This window comes from Amphibalanus amphitrite, unplaced genomic scaffold (assembly GCF_019059575.1).
Source record: "Amphibalanus amphitrite isolate SeventyFive unplaced genomic scaffold, NRLGWU_Aamphi_draft 000051F_arrow, whole genome shotgun sequence".
In the NCBI taxonomy this organism is placed as follows: domain Eukaryota; kingdom Metazoa; phylum Arthropoda; class Thecostraca; order Balanomorpha; family Balanidae; genus Amphibalanus; species Amphibalanus amphitrite.
The window spans coordinates 252,230-269,016 of NW_024881547.1; the positions used below are offsets into that span (position 1 = coordinate 252,230).

The following is a 16,787-nucleotide window of genomic DNA, read 5'->3' on the forward strand; positions in this document are numbered from 1 at the left end:
CCGCTTTCGAATTGTTCTTAATATAACTACTTTGTCGATGCGTATAGTAATTTGCACAGACTGAGGAAATTTATAATTCTTCCTTCCCAACTACTATCAGTAACATGAAGCCGACTTAGAGGGTTTGATGAGGAAAGGCCGCTTCCTGGGAGCATTAATCTGCACTACTGAAAGTGCTTTCATGTGCCTTGAAGGATTACAGTAGAATAGTTCAATAAATGTGTCATATCAGAAAGGGTTTGGCAATGGAGCAATATTTGAATAATGTATATATTTTTCTTATTAATATTTCCCCAAGCTTCTGGATAAAATGACGCCCGCAAGATGTGATCGTTGCATAGCCATCAGTATATGCTGTTATTCAGTACCGCTGAGTACGATCGTAAATAGCCCAGCCGTCGATCGGTGAATTTATGTTGAAAGTAACGAGGGGTTTATTCTCGTTACGATTTATTGGGCCCCATGACTTGTGGTGTGTCTACGTTAAAGAAATACTAATCTGAATTCGACATTGGCTCTATTGTAAGCTGATTGATTGAACTATCCCATGTGTTTGCAATCCACGCGCTTGTTTTTATGCTGGAGCCAACTGTTGAAGCTAGTTTTCCTTCGCTTTTGGTTCCTGTTTGAAGTACCGCTAACAAAGGAGTGCCTACCGTCCAGCGTCTTTTATATGCTGTACGACGGTCTGGTATGATAGAGGAAAAGCCTTCAAATATTACCAGATTCATATCGTTCCATAATTAGTCTTGAATGAACTCATGGTACTTCTTATTTCTATCATGGAATCTAATTATCGTCAATCTATAATCTCGCCATGATACTCGAACTTATTTTCACTTTCTGATGAGCAAATGGCAAAGCTCGATAAACATGTGAGCTGCAATTTCCCATTGTTCACATTTTTTACAGAGTCTACTGACCACAGCTATTTTGTTTTCGCGGCGCAGCTGAATGGACCGTTATGGAACGTTCAGTTATATGGTGATTGTGTTCACTTGAAGGCGAGGGACACCACTTTATAAGGGCACGGAAAGAACGCAGTAATGGGGGCCACGGTATGTTACGGACGTCGTTTTATAGGTGGCACCCTCTTTGTCATGCTACCTGCTGAATTTTGCAGCTACGACTGCCGTATGGGTCCTAAAAAGTGACGCCAAATAACACGTCAACAATCATCATCAAACGTCTAATCACAGCAACGCCGATGCCGCGGAAGGCGTCTTCATCTCAACCCTCCTCCGTCTTACTCCGGACTTGTGGGGTCCCCGGCCGGTCAACCCGGACGAATCTTCCACCGCCGCCGGGTCCGGGTCGTTCAGGTCATCACGACCGACCCCTGGCGGCGCTCAGGGTCGGCGCGAGCTGACCCCGACGCGCAGCGGGTCACCGCGTCCGCTGACCCCAGGTTTCTCGCAGACAGCGCCGTCGGCATCCGACGCTCTCGCGCCGATGATTATTCTCCGAACGAGCTGACTTGTACGTCGCACAGCACCACGCTGGCTGGACAGTCTGCCACGCCTGCCGATAGGCTGGGCTTGGTATCTCTGATTTTCTGGCGTCTGTGAACCTCATAGATGTGCACCGTTTCGGTAGTAGGGGAGAGTGGGGCAATGGCGGACGGTGGGTAATGCCGGCCACCCATCTCTAGTGAGTACTTTGTCCATCACTAATCAGCTGATGTTGTTTACATTTCAGTTGAGCGCCATTCTAGCACGTGGTGCAAGTTTGTCACGGTAGCTCCATTATTTTCATTTTTATAGCGTTAAATGTGTTTTTCGTATCTGATTTTTAATTTTTGTTGCATCTATTTGCTGACTGTGAAATGTGTTAACGCATTTTCAGAAGTGCTGCTTTGCAATGACCTTCAATTAAGCCTTTCTTAGGCGACTGCTGGATGTGAGGCGTTTGCGGCGCAATGCCTTTGACTGCTGCCTGCTTTCTTAAAATAAAGCTGACCTCGGGGTAATACCGGACACGTGTCCGGAATGACTCCACGCGGTTTTGTTTGCGACTTCTGTCGTTAAAGCTCAACGTTTCGGGTGGCTGTGTTTACGGCTGTGTTAGTTTGCTTGCTGTGTTTACGGTTGTGTTAGTTTGCTGCTCTGTTGGCGCCGCGCTGTTGTGTTGCAGCGAGTGCAGTGTTGTGTTGCAGTGCATTGTACTGTTAACTGCTGAATACAGTTGTCGTTTCCTAATTCTCACTTAAATTTCCATCGAAAGAACGGTTTAAGGATGAATACCAGTGACGATATTTCGACTTTTGTGCTATTGCACTTAGTGGCCGGCATTACCCCTCGCTTTTTTGCACCTCCATTTTTCACCACATTTTCGCGTAGGCTCTGAATCTGTCATCAGTGATCTGAGATACTAAAACTGGGTGCTATCTGAAAGCCTATTCCTTTGGCTATAACAACAGTCAAAATCACCATAAAATAGCTTCAAATAGCTAAGCTATTGAGCAAAATGCTTATGGTGTCGCCATTGCCCCACTCTCCCCTATAGGTATCCTGTGATCAGGCGTTCGGCATTCGGGACTCGTGTACGATCAGATATCGACGTTTAAAATTCCAATGCTGCCACTATGCGACATACACCAACGACTAGGGATACCTGTTGAGCTGTCGCACGCAGCCTGACCTTGTCCAGCAGTCAGCGGTCTCTGAACGTGCGCTACCATCAGTCATTCACTCCAACTCACAAAGTTTGGACTATGATTGTCCGCCGCCAAACAGCCAGCCGACCTGTCCGAAAACGGCCCGGTCCAGTCAGGCGGGCAGGCGGGCTGGACCAGGCTGGGGACGGGTCGATCCTGGCTGGGGACGGGCCGCGGACTGGGGACGGGTGGCGACGTGCTGCTTGCATGATGTCTCGTGACGGCCCCAAAAACCGGTCCCTGTCCGACCTGGCGGGGCTGAGGGGTGTCGGACGGCTCATGGACCGGCTGGTTGCAGCGGGACTGGGGGCTCGGGAGACATCATTCATATGTCGCTCAATGGGTGTCGGGACTCGAACTCCAGTCAAAACTGAGCGTTGGGAGGAGCGAATAACTTCAATTCATTAGGGTCGGTTATTTGCGGTGAGTGCAGGAATGTTATTGCTGATTATCTAAGAATAAGCTGGCCGTTTCTGCGTTTCATGGTCGTTGAACATGTTATTTGATCAGAGGGAAGCATATTTTATTGACATTGTAACTACTGTAACTTGCCTAAGCCAAAGTTGTAATGCATGAACCTATGAAGAAGGAACTTTTGCCCACTCCCAAAGGGCTTAGCAGCATTGAATGGATTGTTGTTCAACAAGTTGTTACCTTAAACAGAAATGTAAATATATGCTCAAAATAATGTTTTATATAGATTCTACAACAAAGAAGAAACCGACACAAGGAAAGTGAAACTGGGAACCATCTAAACCGTCGTGGCGTGCAGCAGCGGCATCTAGATTGTTTCTGGTAGGCGCTTTTCTCTACATAGATAGCGCCCTTGCGATTTCGCCCGTTTCTTACAGCGGAAGCGGGCCACCAAATCGTCGCCACCACAAGATGTCCGGGTCTGTTTACAGTTATGGAACGGTGCGGTGGCAACGATGGCTCTGATGATGGCTGACCTGTTGTGAGCCAAACTGGCTTCTAGGGTCGGGTCTCGCTACCTTGCGTTTTCATCGCCACAATCAAAGTTAATCCCACTTGTCTGACTAGAAACGTACCGCCCGCGCTACCGGTAGTGGCCCCAAACGAGACTGGCTTCCGCTAGTTTCGAGCGAGTGGTGCAGATTACAGCGCTGGTTTCGCTTCAGGCGGCTTTTCAGGTGGCTGCGCAGCTGTTCACACAAAGCGAGTGCAAGCTCCGTTATATCCATCGCCTTTACTTGATATTAAGCTTTGGCTATACGATGACCAAGCCTAGACTTTGAGCTCCCGACTGGAACGTCCTGTTTGTACCGTTACACTTCAGCTCCATCATCATTTATCAACGCCTTACTATAACTATTTTCATACCCATCGTTACTCCTTGGAATCTCACACCTACAATTATCCTTTCCACCAGGGCGCTTCTTAAGATCCATTTACGTATCATGGTTCATATCCGTTCTCGTTAAGGATAATAAGTGGACGCTGGCAGCACTTTGGCCATGTCGGTCGGCCGAGCTGGTCGAGGGCCGGTCCGGTAGTTGCTGTATCGGCCAGCTGTGTCAGATGCCGAATTAGTGTCCAGTGCTCGCCAACATATCGGTATATGCTGTGTCAGCCTAACTCTGGGTAAGTCTTCGGGATGTGACATTTGTCCGAAATTTCGGGCGGTCGACTTTCTGGCTGTGATGGTCGTCTGGCTATGTTGTTCATGGGTGTGTCAGTCCTGATCGGTTGTCAGTCTGCTGGCTGTTCCTAAAGCGTTATTTCTCCAGCTGCACCAGGTGACAGTATTGCTGTGCTAGTAAGGCGACTGCCTGGTTAGGTGGACCAGGTGACTTTCTTGCTGAATCGGTCGGACCCTCGACCAGCCGCGATGCCGCTCGGACCCGGCCGACCGACCGCTCGAGCCCGGTGATCCGCCGCCAAGGCTGCACCGTCCGATGAACGGCAGGGAGTGGGCCCTGGGACCGGTCCGGCCATGCCGGCTGGCCGGTGGGGGCGGACAGGGGGAGGCAGGGCACACCCTGCACGACACACGGCACCGGCCCTCAGCTGGGCAACAGCACCGTGCATCCAGGCAGAATGCAGTGGCATGCTGCACTAGAGCAATGGTGCTGGATGGATGTCGTGAGTTGGATGGTTTAAAATTATTTTAAGATGATCCGAAACAAATATTTTGGCACCGATTCATCAAAACATTGGGAAGGATAAAGAAACATTAAATTTATTTTGACTTAGCTTGACCAGACCCTCGGAGCGAATGCCTATTCGATAAAAAATAGCTTTGCAAGATTCTTAGCTTCTATTTGCATGGCGCATCAGGTGGCGAACCTTATTTTATATATTTCCAGCCTTAGCTCCCCAATCACAGCTTATCTTCATCGTCCATCTATTTGGAGCCGTGTCGATCGGGGGTGGCCGCGGCTCTGGCGCCGTGCCCTCGACGGCGGCTGTTTCGTATGCAGCCGGTCGACTGCCGGTCCATGGTCGACGGGGGTCAGTACCCGCGTCCAGTCATTGCGCCATCAACACGGAATAGATCGACCAGACCATCGGCCTGGCAACCCACCGGCCGAACGCCATCAGAAATATTGTATTTAAATGGTGTCAGGCGTTTTGGGTACGTGGCTTTGGTATGTGTTGATTCCGATGTTTTATTGGTTTGTCATAATTGGGTTTCATGGTGTCCGTGACTTTGATGGCGTTGACATGGCATGACATGATGACATGGCGTTGATGCTGAACATTATTTCATTGATGAGTGTCGACAAAAGTGTCCTTTGAGGCACAAGTTTCTTAGAGGTGTTTTTGTTATTGCTCAAATTGGCCTATGAATTAATGATCCTCTGGTCCACGTTTCTCAATCAGGAAACACCTTACACTGAAACCAAACATGTTTTCGTCAAGCAGATCACAGAACACTTTTCAGCCTGTAAGTCGCTCGTCCGTCTGTATGCGGCCAGAGACCCTATTCAGGAAGTCAGTGTCGGTCAGGTCAGAGGCCATCCGACCTCCAGCCGGTGGCCCACATACACAGCCAGTCAGCGCGGCGGCGGTGACGCGGCGCGCCTTAAACGCCGCAGTCTGTGAGCCGCCGCCGCCGGGCAGTGCTGTGTGGGATGGGATGTGAGTGCTGGTGCCCGGTCTTTGGCGGAATTCGGAGCCGCCTCCGCTCCGCAGGACTTCCCTCAGTCGGCGCTGTTTTTGCGGCACTGCCACTGCTTAAGGTGCGGAGTTATTTCTTGTTCTCGACACGCGAGCCGCCTGTCCTTCTCTGTTTGGCTCAGGACATGTCGCTGGTTGTTGGCCACTGTTTGTAAGTTTTTGTTCGGACCGTCAGCGTGCCGCTGCCGTCTCAATTGAAGGATCGGCCGTGGCGTGTCTGTCGACTTCTGTGTGCTGTAACTTGTGTTTTACCAGACTCTGTGAAGGTGATATTCTCTTTCAGCGTAAAGGCTTCGACGGTAGCCACCCGTTACGGCTTATTCGCTTATTTTGCTTTAGTTATCTACGCTAAATCAAAATAAGAAGGTACACTTATTGTTTCTGCTGTTTTTATTGTGCAGTTGGATATTTTTCGTCGTGCGATTGTCGTTCAGTGTATAACTAAATGTTTGTTTTTGGTGAACCCACTTGTGTTTAGCTCTGCTCGCTGTGCAGCTGCGTCAACCCTGCCAGTTTCCTGTCTTGAATTATCGCTCTGATAACTCGTGTTTTTACCAGCTCTTTAGATACCTGCTGTTGACTCCTGTCTCACTATATGTTTTTCGAGACGTGACCTACCATGGTGCTATATTTAGAGGCCTTCCACTGATGTCTTGTCTGTGCCTTTCCAGACGCGTCTGACTGCCGTGTTGGTAAGATCAGAGGTTCTCTACTTACACCCTGTTTCTGTCTTTTCAGACGCGTCTGGCCATGGTGGTGAGGTCAGAGACGTCGGATCGGCTGGAGGGCATCCAGCTGAGTCCCGAGCCGCCGCCCTCCCCAGCCGGCTCACCGTCTGTGCCTCACGACGGCGATGGCCGTCAGCTCAAAGACGCCCTCAAGAAGGGCGGCAAACGCATCTTCCCGCTGTACGACAACTTCAGTAAGACGGTGAAGCGGCACCGAGAGAAGTCCCGGGAGCGCGAGAAGTCGCGCGACATCGTCCGACAGCGGGAGAAGTTGAGACTGCAAGAGGAGGAAAGTGCTGCTAACGTGCAGAACAGTGCTAATGGCGGCAGCGATTCGGCGACGAAACTACAGGCCGATGAAGAGGAGCGTGGCAGGGACAAGACCAAGGAGAAGCGACGCTTCTACTTGCGTGATAAGTCACGAGATAAGAAGAAAAACAAGGACAAGGCGAAGGAGAAGAACGAGAAGAGTGCGGTAGAGGAGGATGTGACTGATATTAGGCGGCAGCGTCTGACGGTGGAGACGTGCGACTCCTCCCGTCCCAGCTCTTCATACAGCTCTCGTGATGACTCGGCCATCTATGGCGCCGTCGAGATGCTGTCCGTCCCCTCGGGCGCCGCGGCCCGCGACCCGCGATCCTCCGCCGCGTCGCTGTCTCGGTCCGGCTCTGGCAGCTCCGCTCAGTCGGCAACCCAGAGGTCAGCAGCTTCTCTCCCGGCTCCAGCATCTTCCTCAGCGTCCACTGCGCCGGTGACCGCTGGCCGACCGGCTTCTGCTGTGGTTGGTTCCGCCAGTGCCACGGCAGCGCCTCGAACGCTGCCGTCTGACCCGTCGCCGCTACAGAACCGTCTGACGTGCCCTCCGGACTGGGCCGAGTACGGTGCTGTGTACGGGGCGGTGGACGGTCGCGGTGAGCTGTACGAGTCGCCTCTGGGACGGTACGGAGCAGGCAGTGCCCGGTACTTTACCCTGGAGCAGACGGAGTCCAGGCGCACACCTGAGCACGATTATGAGACGTTTGAGAACGTGCTTGGAGAGACGGCAGCCGTCGGAGCGTCAACATCGCAGGCGTCGTCAGGGCAGCCTCCACCTGTGCCACCGTCTCCTGATAAACCGCCTCCGGTTCCCCCGTCTATTGAGAAGTCGCCACAGGTCCCTCCATCAATAGAAAAGCCCCCTCCCGTTCCTCCGTCTCCAGAGAAGTCTCCTTCAGCACAGCCTTCTTCGCCCCCTCCTCTGCCGTCACCTTCCCCGTCATTACAGCCTCCCCCGAGACCGCCGGCCCCCGGCCAGTCCTCCTCCGGGTCGGTGACGTCAAGATCATCGTCACCGGGTCCGCTGCCTCCCAGATTAGTCCCTCCCGCACAGCCAGCGACCGGGAGGATATCTGCAAACCCTGTGCCTCCCAGGAAGGGTTCGCTCGGTTCGGCAACTAGTAATGAGACGACTACTGGACAGACAGCTGCAAAACAAACATCGTTCGAGAGAGCTTCCTCATTGAAAGTTATCTCAGGAAAACTGAGCTCCGGAAATGTATTTCACGAGCCAGAATCCAGTAAAGTTGGTTCTCATCAGGTAAAACGGCCGACTGCTGAACAAGTCTCTCCTCCGCCAGTGTCGCCAAACGCCGATCAGGAAACGGCGCAGAGAGCTGTCATTGATAAGGCGGCAGAGAAAATTGAGAAACCCCCGGCGACAGACAAACCGGAGCCGACGGCTGCTAAGGCCGACTCAGCGCCACCGTCTCTGACGTCACCAGCACCGCACGATTCCCCGAAGGTCCAGGAAGAGATCACGCGCCCGGACGTACCGACGGACGCGTCTCCGGCCGCCCCGCTCCCCGGTGGCTGTGACGCGCCGGACGCGGCCGCTGCGACAGACGTTGCAGCGAGCGCGAGCGCGCAGCAGTCCCCGGCACCGCCGCTGCCAAATCAGCCCCAGACGGTCAACACTGCGCAGGCCGATAGGATTGATACGCCGCCCAGTGCAAAGCGCTCAGAGACGCCAGTGTCAGTCAGTGCCACGCGTCACTCGAGCGGGGAGACAGCGTCAGCGAGCGACTCCAGCGATAAGGTGAAAACCTCACGGAGGTTTCTGTCGTTCCCGTCTCGCGGTAGTGGCAAAGCGACCACGAAGCGCTCGTTCCTGAGCAGCCTGCTTCGGCCGGATGGCGCTTCTCCGGAACCAGTGTTGGACGGGCGGTCGTCGCCGAGTGACGTGAACAAGACTAAATCGCTCCCGGCAAAGTACAGAGAGTTTTTCCGAGACAGAAAGTCGGCCCGTGCCGAGAGAACGGAAAGTGCCAGTCCTGTGCCGAGTGATAAGAACCTCATTGGAAAGCGAGTTTCGAGTGCTACGAGTGTTACCAGTGCCGCGAGTGACGCGAGCGCCAATAGTGCTGCTAAGGACGCCGCCCGAGAGGCCAAGCGCGCTGACGGAGAAGTGGTAGAGATCGAGTTACCAGGCGTGTTTGGCAGAAATCAAATGCGCGCCAGCCTGCGCATCACGCTCAAAGGGAAGGGAGCAGAGCGTGGCGCCGGTAGCGCGGATGGTAAAGAGAATCGCGGCAGTGCGGGGATGGCGGCGGGCGAAGAAGGTGCGATGGTGGCTAGTCGAGCCCTCCAGGAACTGGTCCGCTCCCGCGCCAGTCAGGGAAAACCGCTGACCAAGCGGGATGAGCAGCGGCTGTCCGTTGCCATTGCACCAGAGACTGTGTCTGCGCTGACAAGCAAATTCAACGCACTCATCCAGGCATCCACTTCAGCCGAGAACTCTCCGTCGCCGACCGGCGCCAAGACGTTCAACTTGGGCTCCATCACAGTCGATAAGGCGGGCAACGTCGCCAAGCCGAAAGCTGCCTCCTTCCGGAGGTCGGATGCAGCGAGGTTGTCAGCAAGGCGCCGAGTGGCTGCGAGACACGCAGCGGCACAGGCGCAGCAGCCAGAGTCAACCCTCGTCAGTCGAGCGTCCGCAGCTCTCAGCCGACGAGCAACGTCCCCCTCCCCCAGTCGAGTGTCGGGAGCACACTCCGGCCCCTCCTCGTTCCGCCAAACCAAGCCGGCGGCTGTCGAAGGGGAAAAGACTTCTACAGATGCCAATAACGAAGGCAAAGGCGCTGGCAAGACTGCCACCAAAGTCTCTGCGGTCAAGACTACGGCGAAGGCCGTCGTCAAACCTACCGGAAAGCCAGTGGTCAAGGCGGCTTCTTTCCGAAAGACAAAACCTGGTGGCGGCTTCTGTCGGGACGCGACGCGGCTCTCGGGCCGACGAAGAGTGGCTGATGTCAGCGGTAGGCAGCTGGGATGGACATCTGCTGTCAGAGCTGAACAGAAGAAGAACGCTCCCGTCAAAACAGAGGTTATCGCTGAAGACAAGCCCGCTGCTAGAGGCAGCACGGGGCTGTCAAAGAAATCTGAGACCGCTTCTGTGCAAAGCCTTGCAAAGAAGGAAAAGTTTACTCAAGGGAAGACAGCTGATGCTCCCCCTAAAAGAGAGACGGCTGCTGTTTCTGATTTAGTTCCTAAGAACAACAATGAGGAGATAACGTTGCGTCGACGAACTAACACGCTGGGCTCAGTCGACAAGAAACATAACTCCCTAACATCAAGCAGAACGTATGCATCTCCCACGAAACGCTCTGAAACGGTTTCTGTCAACAAAGAGAGTAGTACTCAAAAGAAGTCGGACGTGTCCGTCGGTCACAAGACACAAGACACGTCAAATGAACCAAAGAAGGTTGACTCAAGCGACCAGAAGAAGACACTTTGTACGACAGACCAGAAGAAGCCGGCAACCAAGAAGCCAGTTCGAGAAAAGACCGACGTGACGAAGATTTTCGACAGAGAATTGCGCAAGATCACCAACACTGGAACAGTTGCGAAGGCCAGTGAGCTGTGGCTGAAGATGGCCCAGTCAAACAGCAGCACTACACCGGGACGCAACACGAAGCTCACCAGCTCCGATAGGGTGCACGGTAGTGCGGCGTCCGTGTCGAAACTCAGGAGCCAACTGTCCTTCGGTGAGAAAACAGACCTGACCACTCGGGACAAAGCGGACACTTTGAGGAGCTCAGTGCCTGACGGCCGAGTTGCGACCGATATCAGCGTTTTGCGACGCTCCTTGACACTTGGCAAGACTGAGAAGATAGAGGCTTCCCAACTGCCAGAAAAGGAAGCCGTTAAAGCTGCGTCCTTGGCTGATGAGAAAGGAGGAAAAAGGGAAAGTAACTCTGCTGCGAGGGAGCTGACTGAGAGCAAGAAACGTGAGAAAGAAATGTCCAAAGACACAAAGAATGAAAAAGAACCAACGAAGGAACAGCCAACAACCAAACTGTCTGATTCGCCCAAACAACATGGAAAGAATGCTAAAGAAGATAAAACAAAGGCCAATGTGAAAGACAGTGATAAAGAAACATCAAGTGACAAAGCTTCATTTGTTCCCAAGCAGCCTGCCGACAAAGTAAGCAAGCTAATGAGCTCACTCACCAAGTCGTCGCCGTCCGTAAAGACCAAGGATGAGCCGAAAATCAGCATGGCGGTGGATAATAACCTCTACGGCACTGCATATGTGACCAGCTGTCAGTCGAAGCGCAGTTTTGACAACAAGCTCTACGGCGAGACCTTTACCCCAATTCAGACCAGCATCCACAAGTACGTCACGGTCGCCACTCAGGGTCAGAAACTGTCGCAGACGGCAGCTGCTGCCCAGAAGGCCGGTCATCCCCCAGTCGGAAAGAGTCTCTCACTGAGATCCCTCCCGGGGAACCGTCTGGAAGGTCGCGTCAAGGATGTCATCCATCGATTTGAGGCTCCTGCGACATCAACGAGCGCTCATTCGGCTCTGTCGCAGAGGGAGGCGGCGCTGAAGTCTGCCACGCTGCCGTCGCGGATGCCAACCGTCCTGCTGCCGCTGGGTCGCGGGACGACGTCCCGCCTCAGCTGCATGCCGGCCTTCTACGAGTCCATCTGGGAGGGCCAGCGCGAGTACAAGCCCAACGAATCGTTCCTGTGGCACGGCAGCTCGCAGCTCACTTCCTGCGGCGAGTCCGGCTCGGCCGGCTCCAGCTTCAGCGACCGAGACACCGCGTCGACTCTCAGCGACGCCAGCTCCCTGGCCGAGGAGGAGGCTGCCGCGCGCGCCCGAAGCTCCCTCCTGCGCCGGCTGGCCGCCCGCGGTCCGCCCGCTGCCGCCCCCGCCCCCGCCCCGGCCATGGCGGCGGCTGACTACGAGCCGGGCGGCTCCAGCAGCTCAGGCACTGTCACCTACGAGAATGGCTCCGACCCGGGATACGAGCGCATCAGTGGCGAGAGTTGCGCTGGCTACGAACAGATCGGTTCGCGGTATGAACGTGTGGGCGGTGCGCCGCCGAGTGAGACCACATCAGCCGGGTATGAAACGCTCGCGCCTCCATCCGAAACCTCCACACTGTGTTACGATGACTGTGTAGTGCCGGCGCGACTGGCTGTGGTGAGTGAACACCAGAAGGAGAGTCTCAACTACCTGGAGACGGGTTACGAGGACATCAGCGGCGGCTGGCTGGGACGCGCTCTGGCCGAGGGCGCCGCCGGCAAACCGACGCCGCTGCAGCCGTTCGACGAAGAGGCAGAGGAAACCGGTGAGTACTCGAGACATTGTCAAAACGAATTGTCGTTTTACTCGGCCAATTATTTAACAGCCTTCTGGCATTTCACCGTATATTTTGTATTTCTTATCATTGTTTACAGATGATACGTAAGTCATTGAATAACTGGCACAAAACATGACACTCCATAAACTCCATTAGATATTTCGGGGGAGCATTCATTCTGGCCAGGGTTCATAATGTCCAGGGTACGCTATGCCCAGTGTCAAAATGGCCAGTGCCTTGAATGGGCCAGAGTTCATAATGTCCAGGGATTGCATGGTCCAAATGTGGCCAACTGGCTGCAGATAGGGTATATTCAAAGAGGCCAGGGTTCATAATGTCCAGGGCACGATGTGTCCAGTGTTCAAAATGGCCAGGGTTCATAATGTCCAGGGCACGATGTGTCCAGTATTCGAAATGGCCAGGGTTCATAATGTCCAGGGCACGATGTGTCCAGTGTTCAAAATGGCCAGTGCCTTGAATGGGCCAGAGTTCATAATCTCCAGGGATTACATAGTCACTGAAAGTGACGTCATTATGTAAAAAAAAAAACACGGAATCGGCTCAATGCAAAGCAGTGCAGTGCCGAAGGCAATGCCTTAGGAGAGATTACAGGCAATAGTAAATCAAATATTTTTAGGTTAAGTGGTTATGCATCAGGCTTCAGGCCGTGACGTCATTATGTAAAAAAAAAAACACGGAATCGGCTCAATGCAAAGCAGTGCAGTGCCGAAGGCAATGCCTTAGGAGAGATTACAGGCAATAGTAAATCAAATATTTTTAGGTTAAGTGGTTATGTATCTGGCTTCAGGCCGAAGGCCTGAAGCCTGATGCATAACCACTTAACCTAAAAATATTTGATTTACTATTGCTTGCAATCTATTCATGCGAGAAACTATTTCCTTATCCCTGGTAGGCAAACATCATTCCCTTAGGTTAGGTTAGGTTAGGTTAGGTTAGGTTAGGTTAGGTTAGGTTAGGTTAGGTTAGGTTAGGTTAGGTTAGGTTAGGTTAGGTTAGGTTAGGTTAGGTTAGGTTAGGTTAGGTTAGGTTTGGTTGGGTTGGGTTGACTATGTAATCCCTGGACACTATGAACTCTGGCCCATTCAAGGCACTGGCCATTTTGAACACTGGACACATCGTGCCCTGGACATTATGAACCCTGGCCATTTCGAACACTGGACACATCGTGCCCTGGACATTATGAACCCTGGCCATTTTGAACACTGGACACATCGTGCCCTGGATATTATGAACCCTGGCCTCTTTGAATTTACCCTATCTGCAGCCAGTTGGCCACTTTTGGACCATGTAATCCCTGGACAATGTGAACACTGGCCAATTCAAGGCACTGGCCAATTCGAGCACTGGACACATTGTGCCCTGGACATTATGAACCCTGGCCTAAATAATACGCACCCGATATTTCGTCACACCGCGGAAGCTGGCTCACTCCAGACCCTTCAATTCACTCAATGAATTAAAGTAATATCCTTGAACTCGCCAGTGCTAAGTGCGTTCCAGTGGTTTCCAAACGGCTAACGGATTCGCCATCAAAATACCAAGGCTGATGAGAGTGCTGATCGGTCATGTCTCGGGATTGCCATGCGGTGCGGCGTCTGCAGATTTACAAGTCAAAGTCATGTGCTGGTACCCTAAGCCTCTTTATGAGAAACAAGTATGGTGCGCTTAGTATCCCGGATCTATTCAAAGCCTCACGCGCAGCGACCAGCGTAGCCTTGCTCTCATTTTCACCAGTTAGTTCGGCGCTGGACCATTTCCCAATTTAACGTCTTTCGTGGTGTATTACCTTTTCAAAAAGTAAGGTCAAAGCCAAATTTTTACTAGATAGACACCATAAATGTTATTGACATAAATCATTCAAGTCTAGCGATTTCATTCAAAATATTTGGTTCCAAATAATATTACAAATGTATCCACTAATAAGTGCTGATTTGTGACGCTTATTCCGATACTGGTAATTTCACTGACATTACCGCCGCAACAGATTTTTTAGGGGGCTATGCTTTAAAAAAATATCAATGGAAGTACGGAAAATCGAACTTTGCACCCGTCCATCGCGGCGCTATCCAAAACATCCCGTCTCGTTTCCTGTGTTCACCACCGTGTCACAAGACCAGCATCCGTCCGGAACCATGCTGACTGGACGGGTCCTTTGAGGGTACCCCCACAAACCACTGGTCCCATTGATGCCAGTTTTCTCTCACCTAGGTGCCTCAAAGTTGAACTATCTCAGAGGTCACAGTATCCCTATCGCTACTTCCTGAGCCCTATAAACCGATCGCGCTATCAGAGAAACCCTTGCACTGACAGTTGGGGGCCCTTTGAGCAGTGATCTCATCCCTCTGCACATACAGTTTATCGCCGCAGGCGGCTTGAGTTCGTCGTTCGTGTCAGGAAAGTGTCACTATCGCACTGAGTTCGGCTCTACTCAAGGCCACAGCTGCAGGATAGCGTCCTGGGACGGTGATGATGTATTAGAGGCAGCGAGGGTGATCTCAGTTTTATGATCGGCCTGACCGAATGATGGTCCGATGTAAACGGTGCATCCGCCGACGGATTACATTATAGGCGTGGTGATAAACACGGGTCAAATGGTTTAGCGAAGTGGTAAACATGATAATTTGAGTGAGAATGATTCATATTATCTATATTAAATTCATCATTTGACATTACATATTTGTCAACTTATGTATCTGTACGTCGTGCATCAGTTTGTGGCTGATGATCATTTTTAGACGTTTGCGCTCTGTCCCGCACCCTTCCATCACTCTTCTGTCTGTCCAGCATTGACTGTTCGCTCTCCTGTCTCCTTTGTGACGGAACTGCAAGGGCGATGGAGGCGGGGATGGTTGAAATCGATAACACTGCCCTTTTATTTCGCAACATCTTGTTGGTATTTCAGAATCTTTGTATCTTTGTCTCACCCTTTCTTTCAGAATCTTTGTAGAGAGACCACATCGAAGTGTCTCCTCGCTCAAAATTGTTCCCTCGCCTTTGTCGAATTCTCCCAACCATATCGCTCGTACCCTTTACGGTGTAGGTCTGTCCCCGTCGCCAGACTTAGCGGTATGACCCTTGGGTTACGTATTTGCTATAGGTAACGATAGGAATGGGACTGCACATGTCACTCAGGCAAATCCCCTCAACCTCGTCTTCATAGCTCGTGTTTTATTGGCATTGCTCAGTTGCTAACCACACATGCAGCGGATAAGGGTGTGCACTGTCAAGTGTGTGGCATGATTCACTAGTGCCTGTATTATTACTGTGTGACTGTATATTTTACCGTTACAAGTTACTGGTTTCTGATTTGTATTTGTATGCATGCTAAGTTTTATATGACAGTTAATGATACTTTTTCAATTTAAGTCGCCAGATTTGAGATGGTCTTAAGAATAGGTATAGGCATAGGTATGAATTTGAATATGTTAAAAAGCTCTCTCTTAGTATGGATAAGAGATACAGAATCTTAAAATATATGTCTTAAATGGCTTGTATACCTAGATTGGGCAAATATTATTTTCCTCAACCAGCCTGCAGACGGCAGGCGCTGTACCTTGATCTCTCATCACGTCATCACTGTCTGGTCTGTTCACCCTTTCTGCGACCTTCAAAATCCCTTTCCAGAACCGCTGCCGCTAAATGCCGGCCGCATTACGTATTTGTCAACACCGGAGGTATTTCCGAGTGTTCTTAATCGCACGGGCACGGCGCCGACGGTCGCATTCCGCCTTCTAACATGCAATATATCGGCGAGCTGAACCTGTGTATAGTTTACACGTTTCAACATTTCACGAGACCCGTGTGCCAAGAAAGAAGATATCCGTGCGCGCAGCGGCGCAAATATTTTCCAGTCCAGCAGCCCACTGTCATGCTCTCAATCAACCACTTCTCCCCAGTCATGTAATAAACCTTCGTGCCGTTCTCACCATGCTGCTCCCTTTCCTTGACCAGCAACGCCCTGAGCATGCCAGGTTATGACGTCATGAATGACGTCACGTCTCGCACAGCGCTCGGTCACTGTTTGAGGTGTGGTCCATGCACGGTCGTGGACCATCGGTGACCTATCTCGTCACACACTGGCCTGGCTAAGAGAAGGGTGTTTGGACAGTTATTGATATCTCATGAACTGGGCATCACGATTGTAGCATATTGTCAGAGTGGCACCTTCGTAATGTATCGGCACATGTTTGTAAACATTGGTAGACAATAGACACGCTGGAGTACATGGAACGTACGAACTCGTATCAGTTGCTACCAACTTGTCCAGGAGTGATCGGAAAGACGCCAGCCCTGTCCGGCATCGTCAAAACAACACGGTAGGGTATTATCGGAATACGTTCCATAGGTCAGTGACACTGTGTCACACCTGTCTGGAGATAAAGGTGTCTGATTCCCACAAGGGTAGAGCTGAATGTGAGAGAGTCGGTGACCTCAGCTGTTTTTATTTGTCGGGATTTGTTAAAATAATGTAAGAGCCAGGGAAAAACTGCACGGCCATGCATGGATGAAAGCCCATCGTTGCACATGCTCTGAAGCCAGGGACACTAAACGGTCTCGAGGTCGATATTGATAGAGCATAATAAAAATATACCGAGTCTGCAAGACAGAAGAATT

The 16,787-nt window shown here is 51.8% G+C and overlaps 1 protein-coding gene across 6 annotated transcripts in view; it reads left to right on the forward strand.

The window, feature by feature from the left end:
• LOC122377847 (pneumococcal serine-rich repeat protein-like) overlaps positions 1–16,787 on the forward strand; it is a 99,495-nt gene that overhangs the window by 31,676 nt on the left and 51,032 nt on the right. For 5 of the 6 annotated variants that reach the window (XM_043358341.1, XM_043358342.1, XM_043358344.1 and 2 more), the window contains exons 1-2: positions 5,718–5,859; positions 6,536–12,140. In XM_043358341.1, the coding sequence (XP_043214276.1) occupies positions 5,752–5,859; positions 6,536–12,140 (5,713 nt within the window). In that variant the 5' untranslated portion in view covers positions 5,718–5,751. Of the gene's footprint in view, positions 1–5,717; positions 5,860–6,535; positions 12,141–16,787 lie in introns of those variants that run through there. The other variant, XM_043358343.1, reaches the window with a different exon arrangement.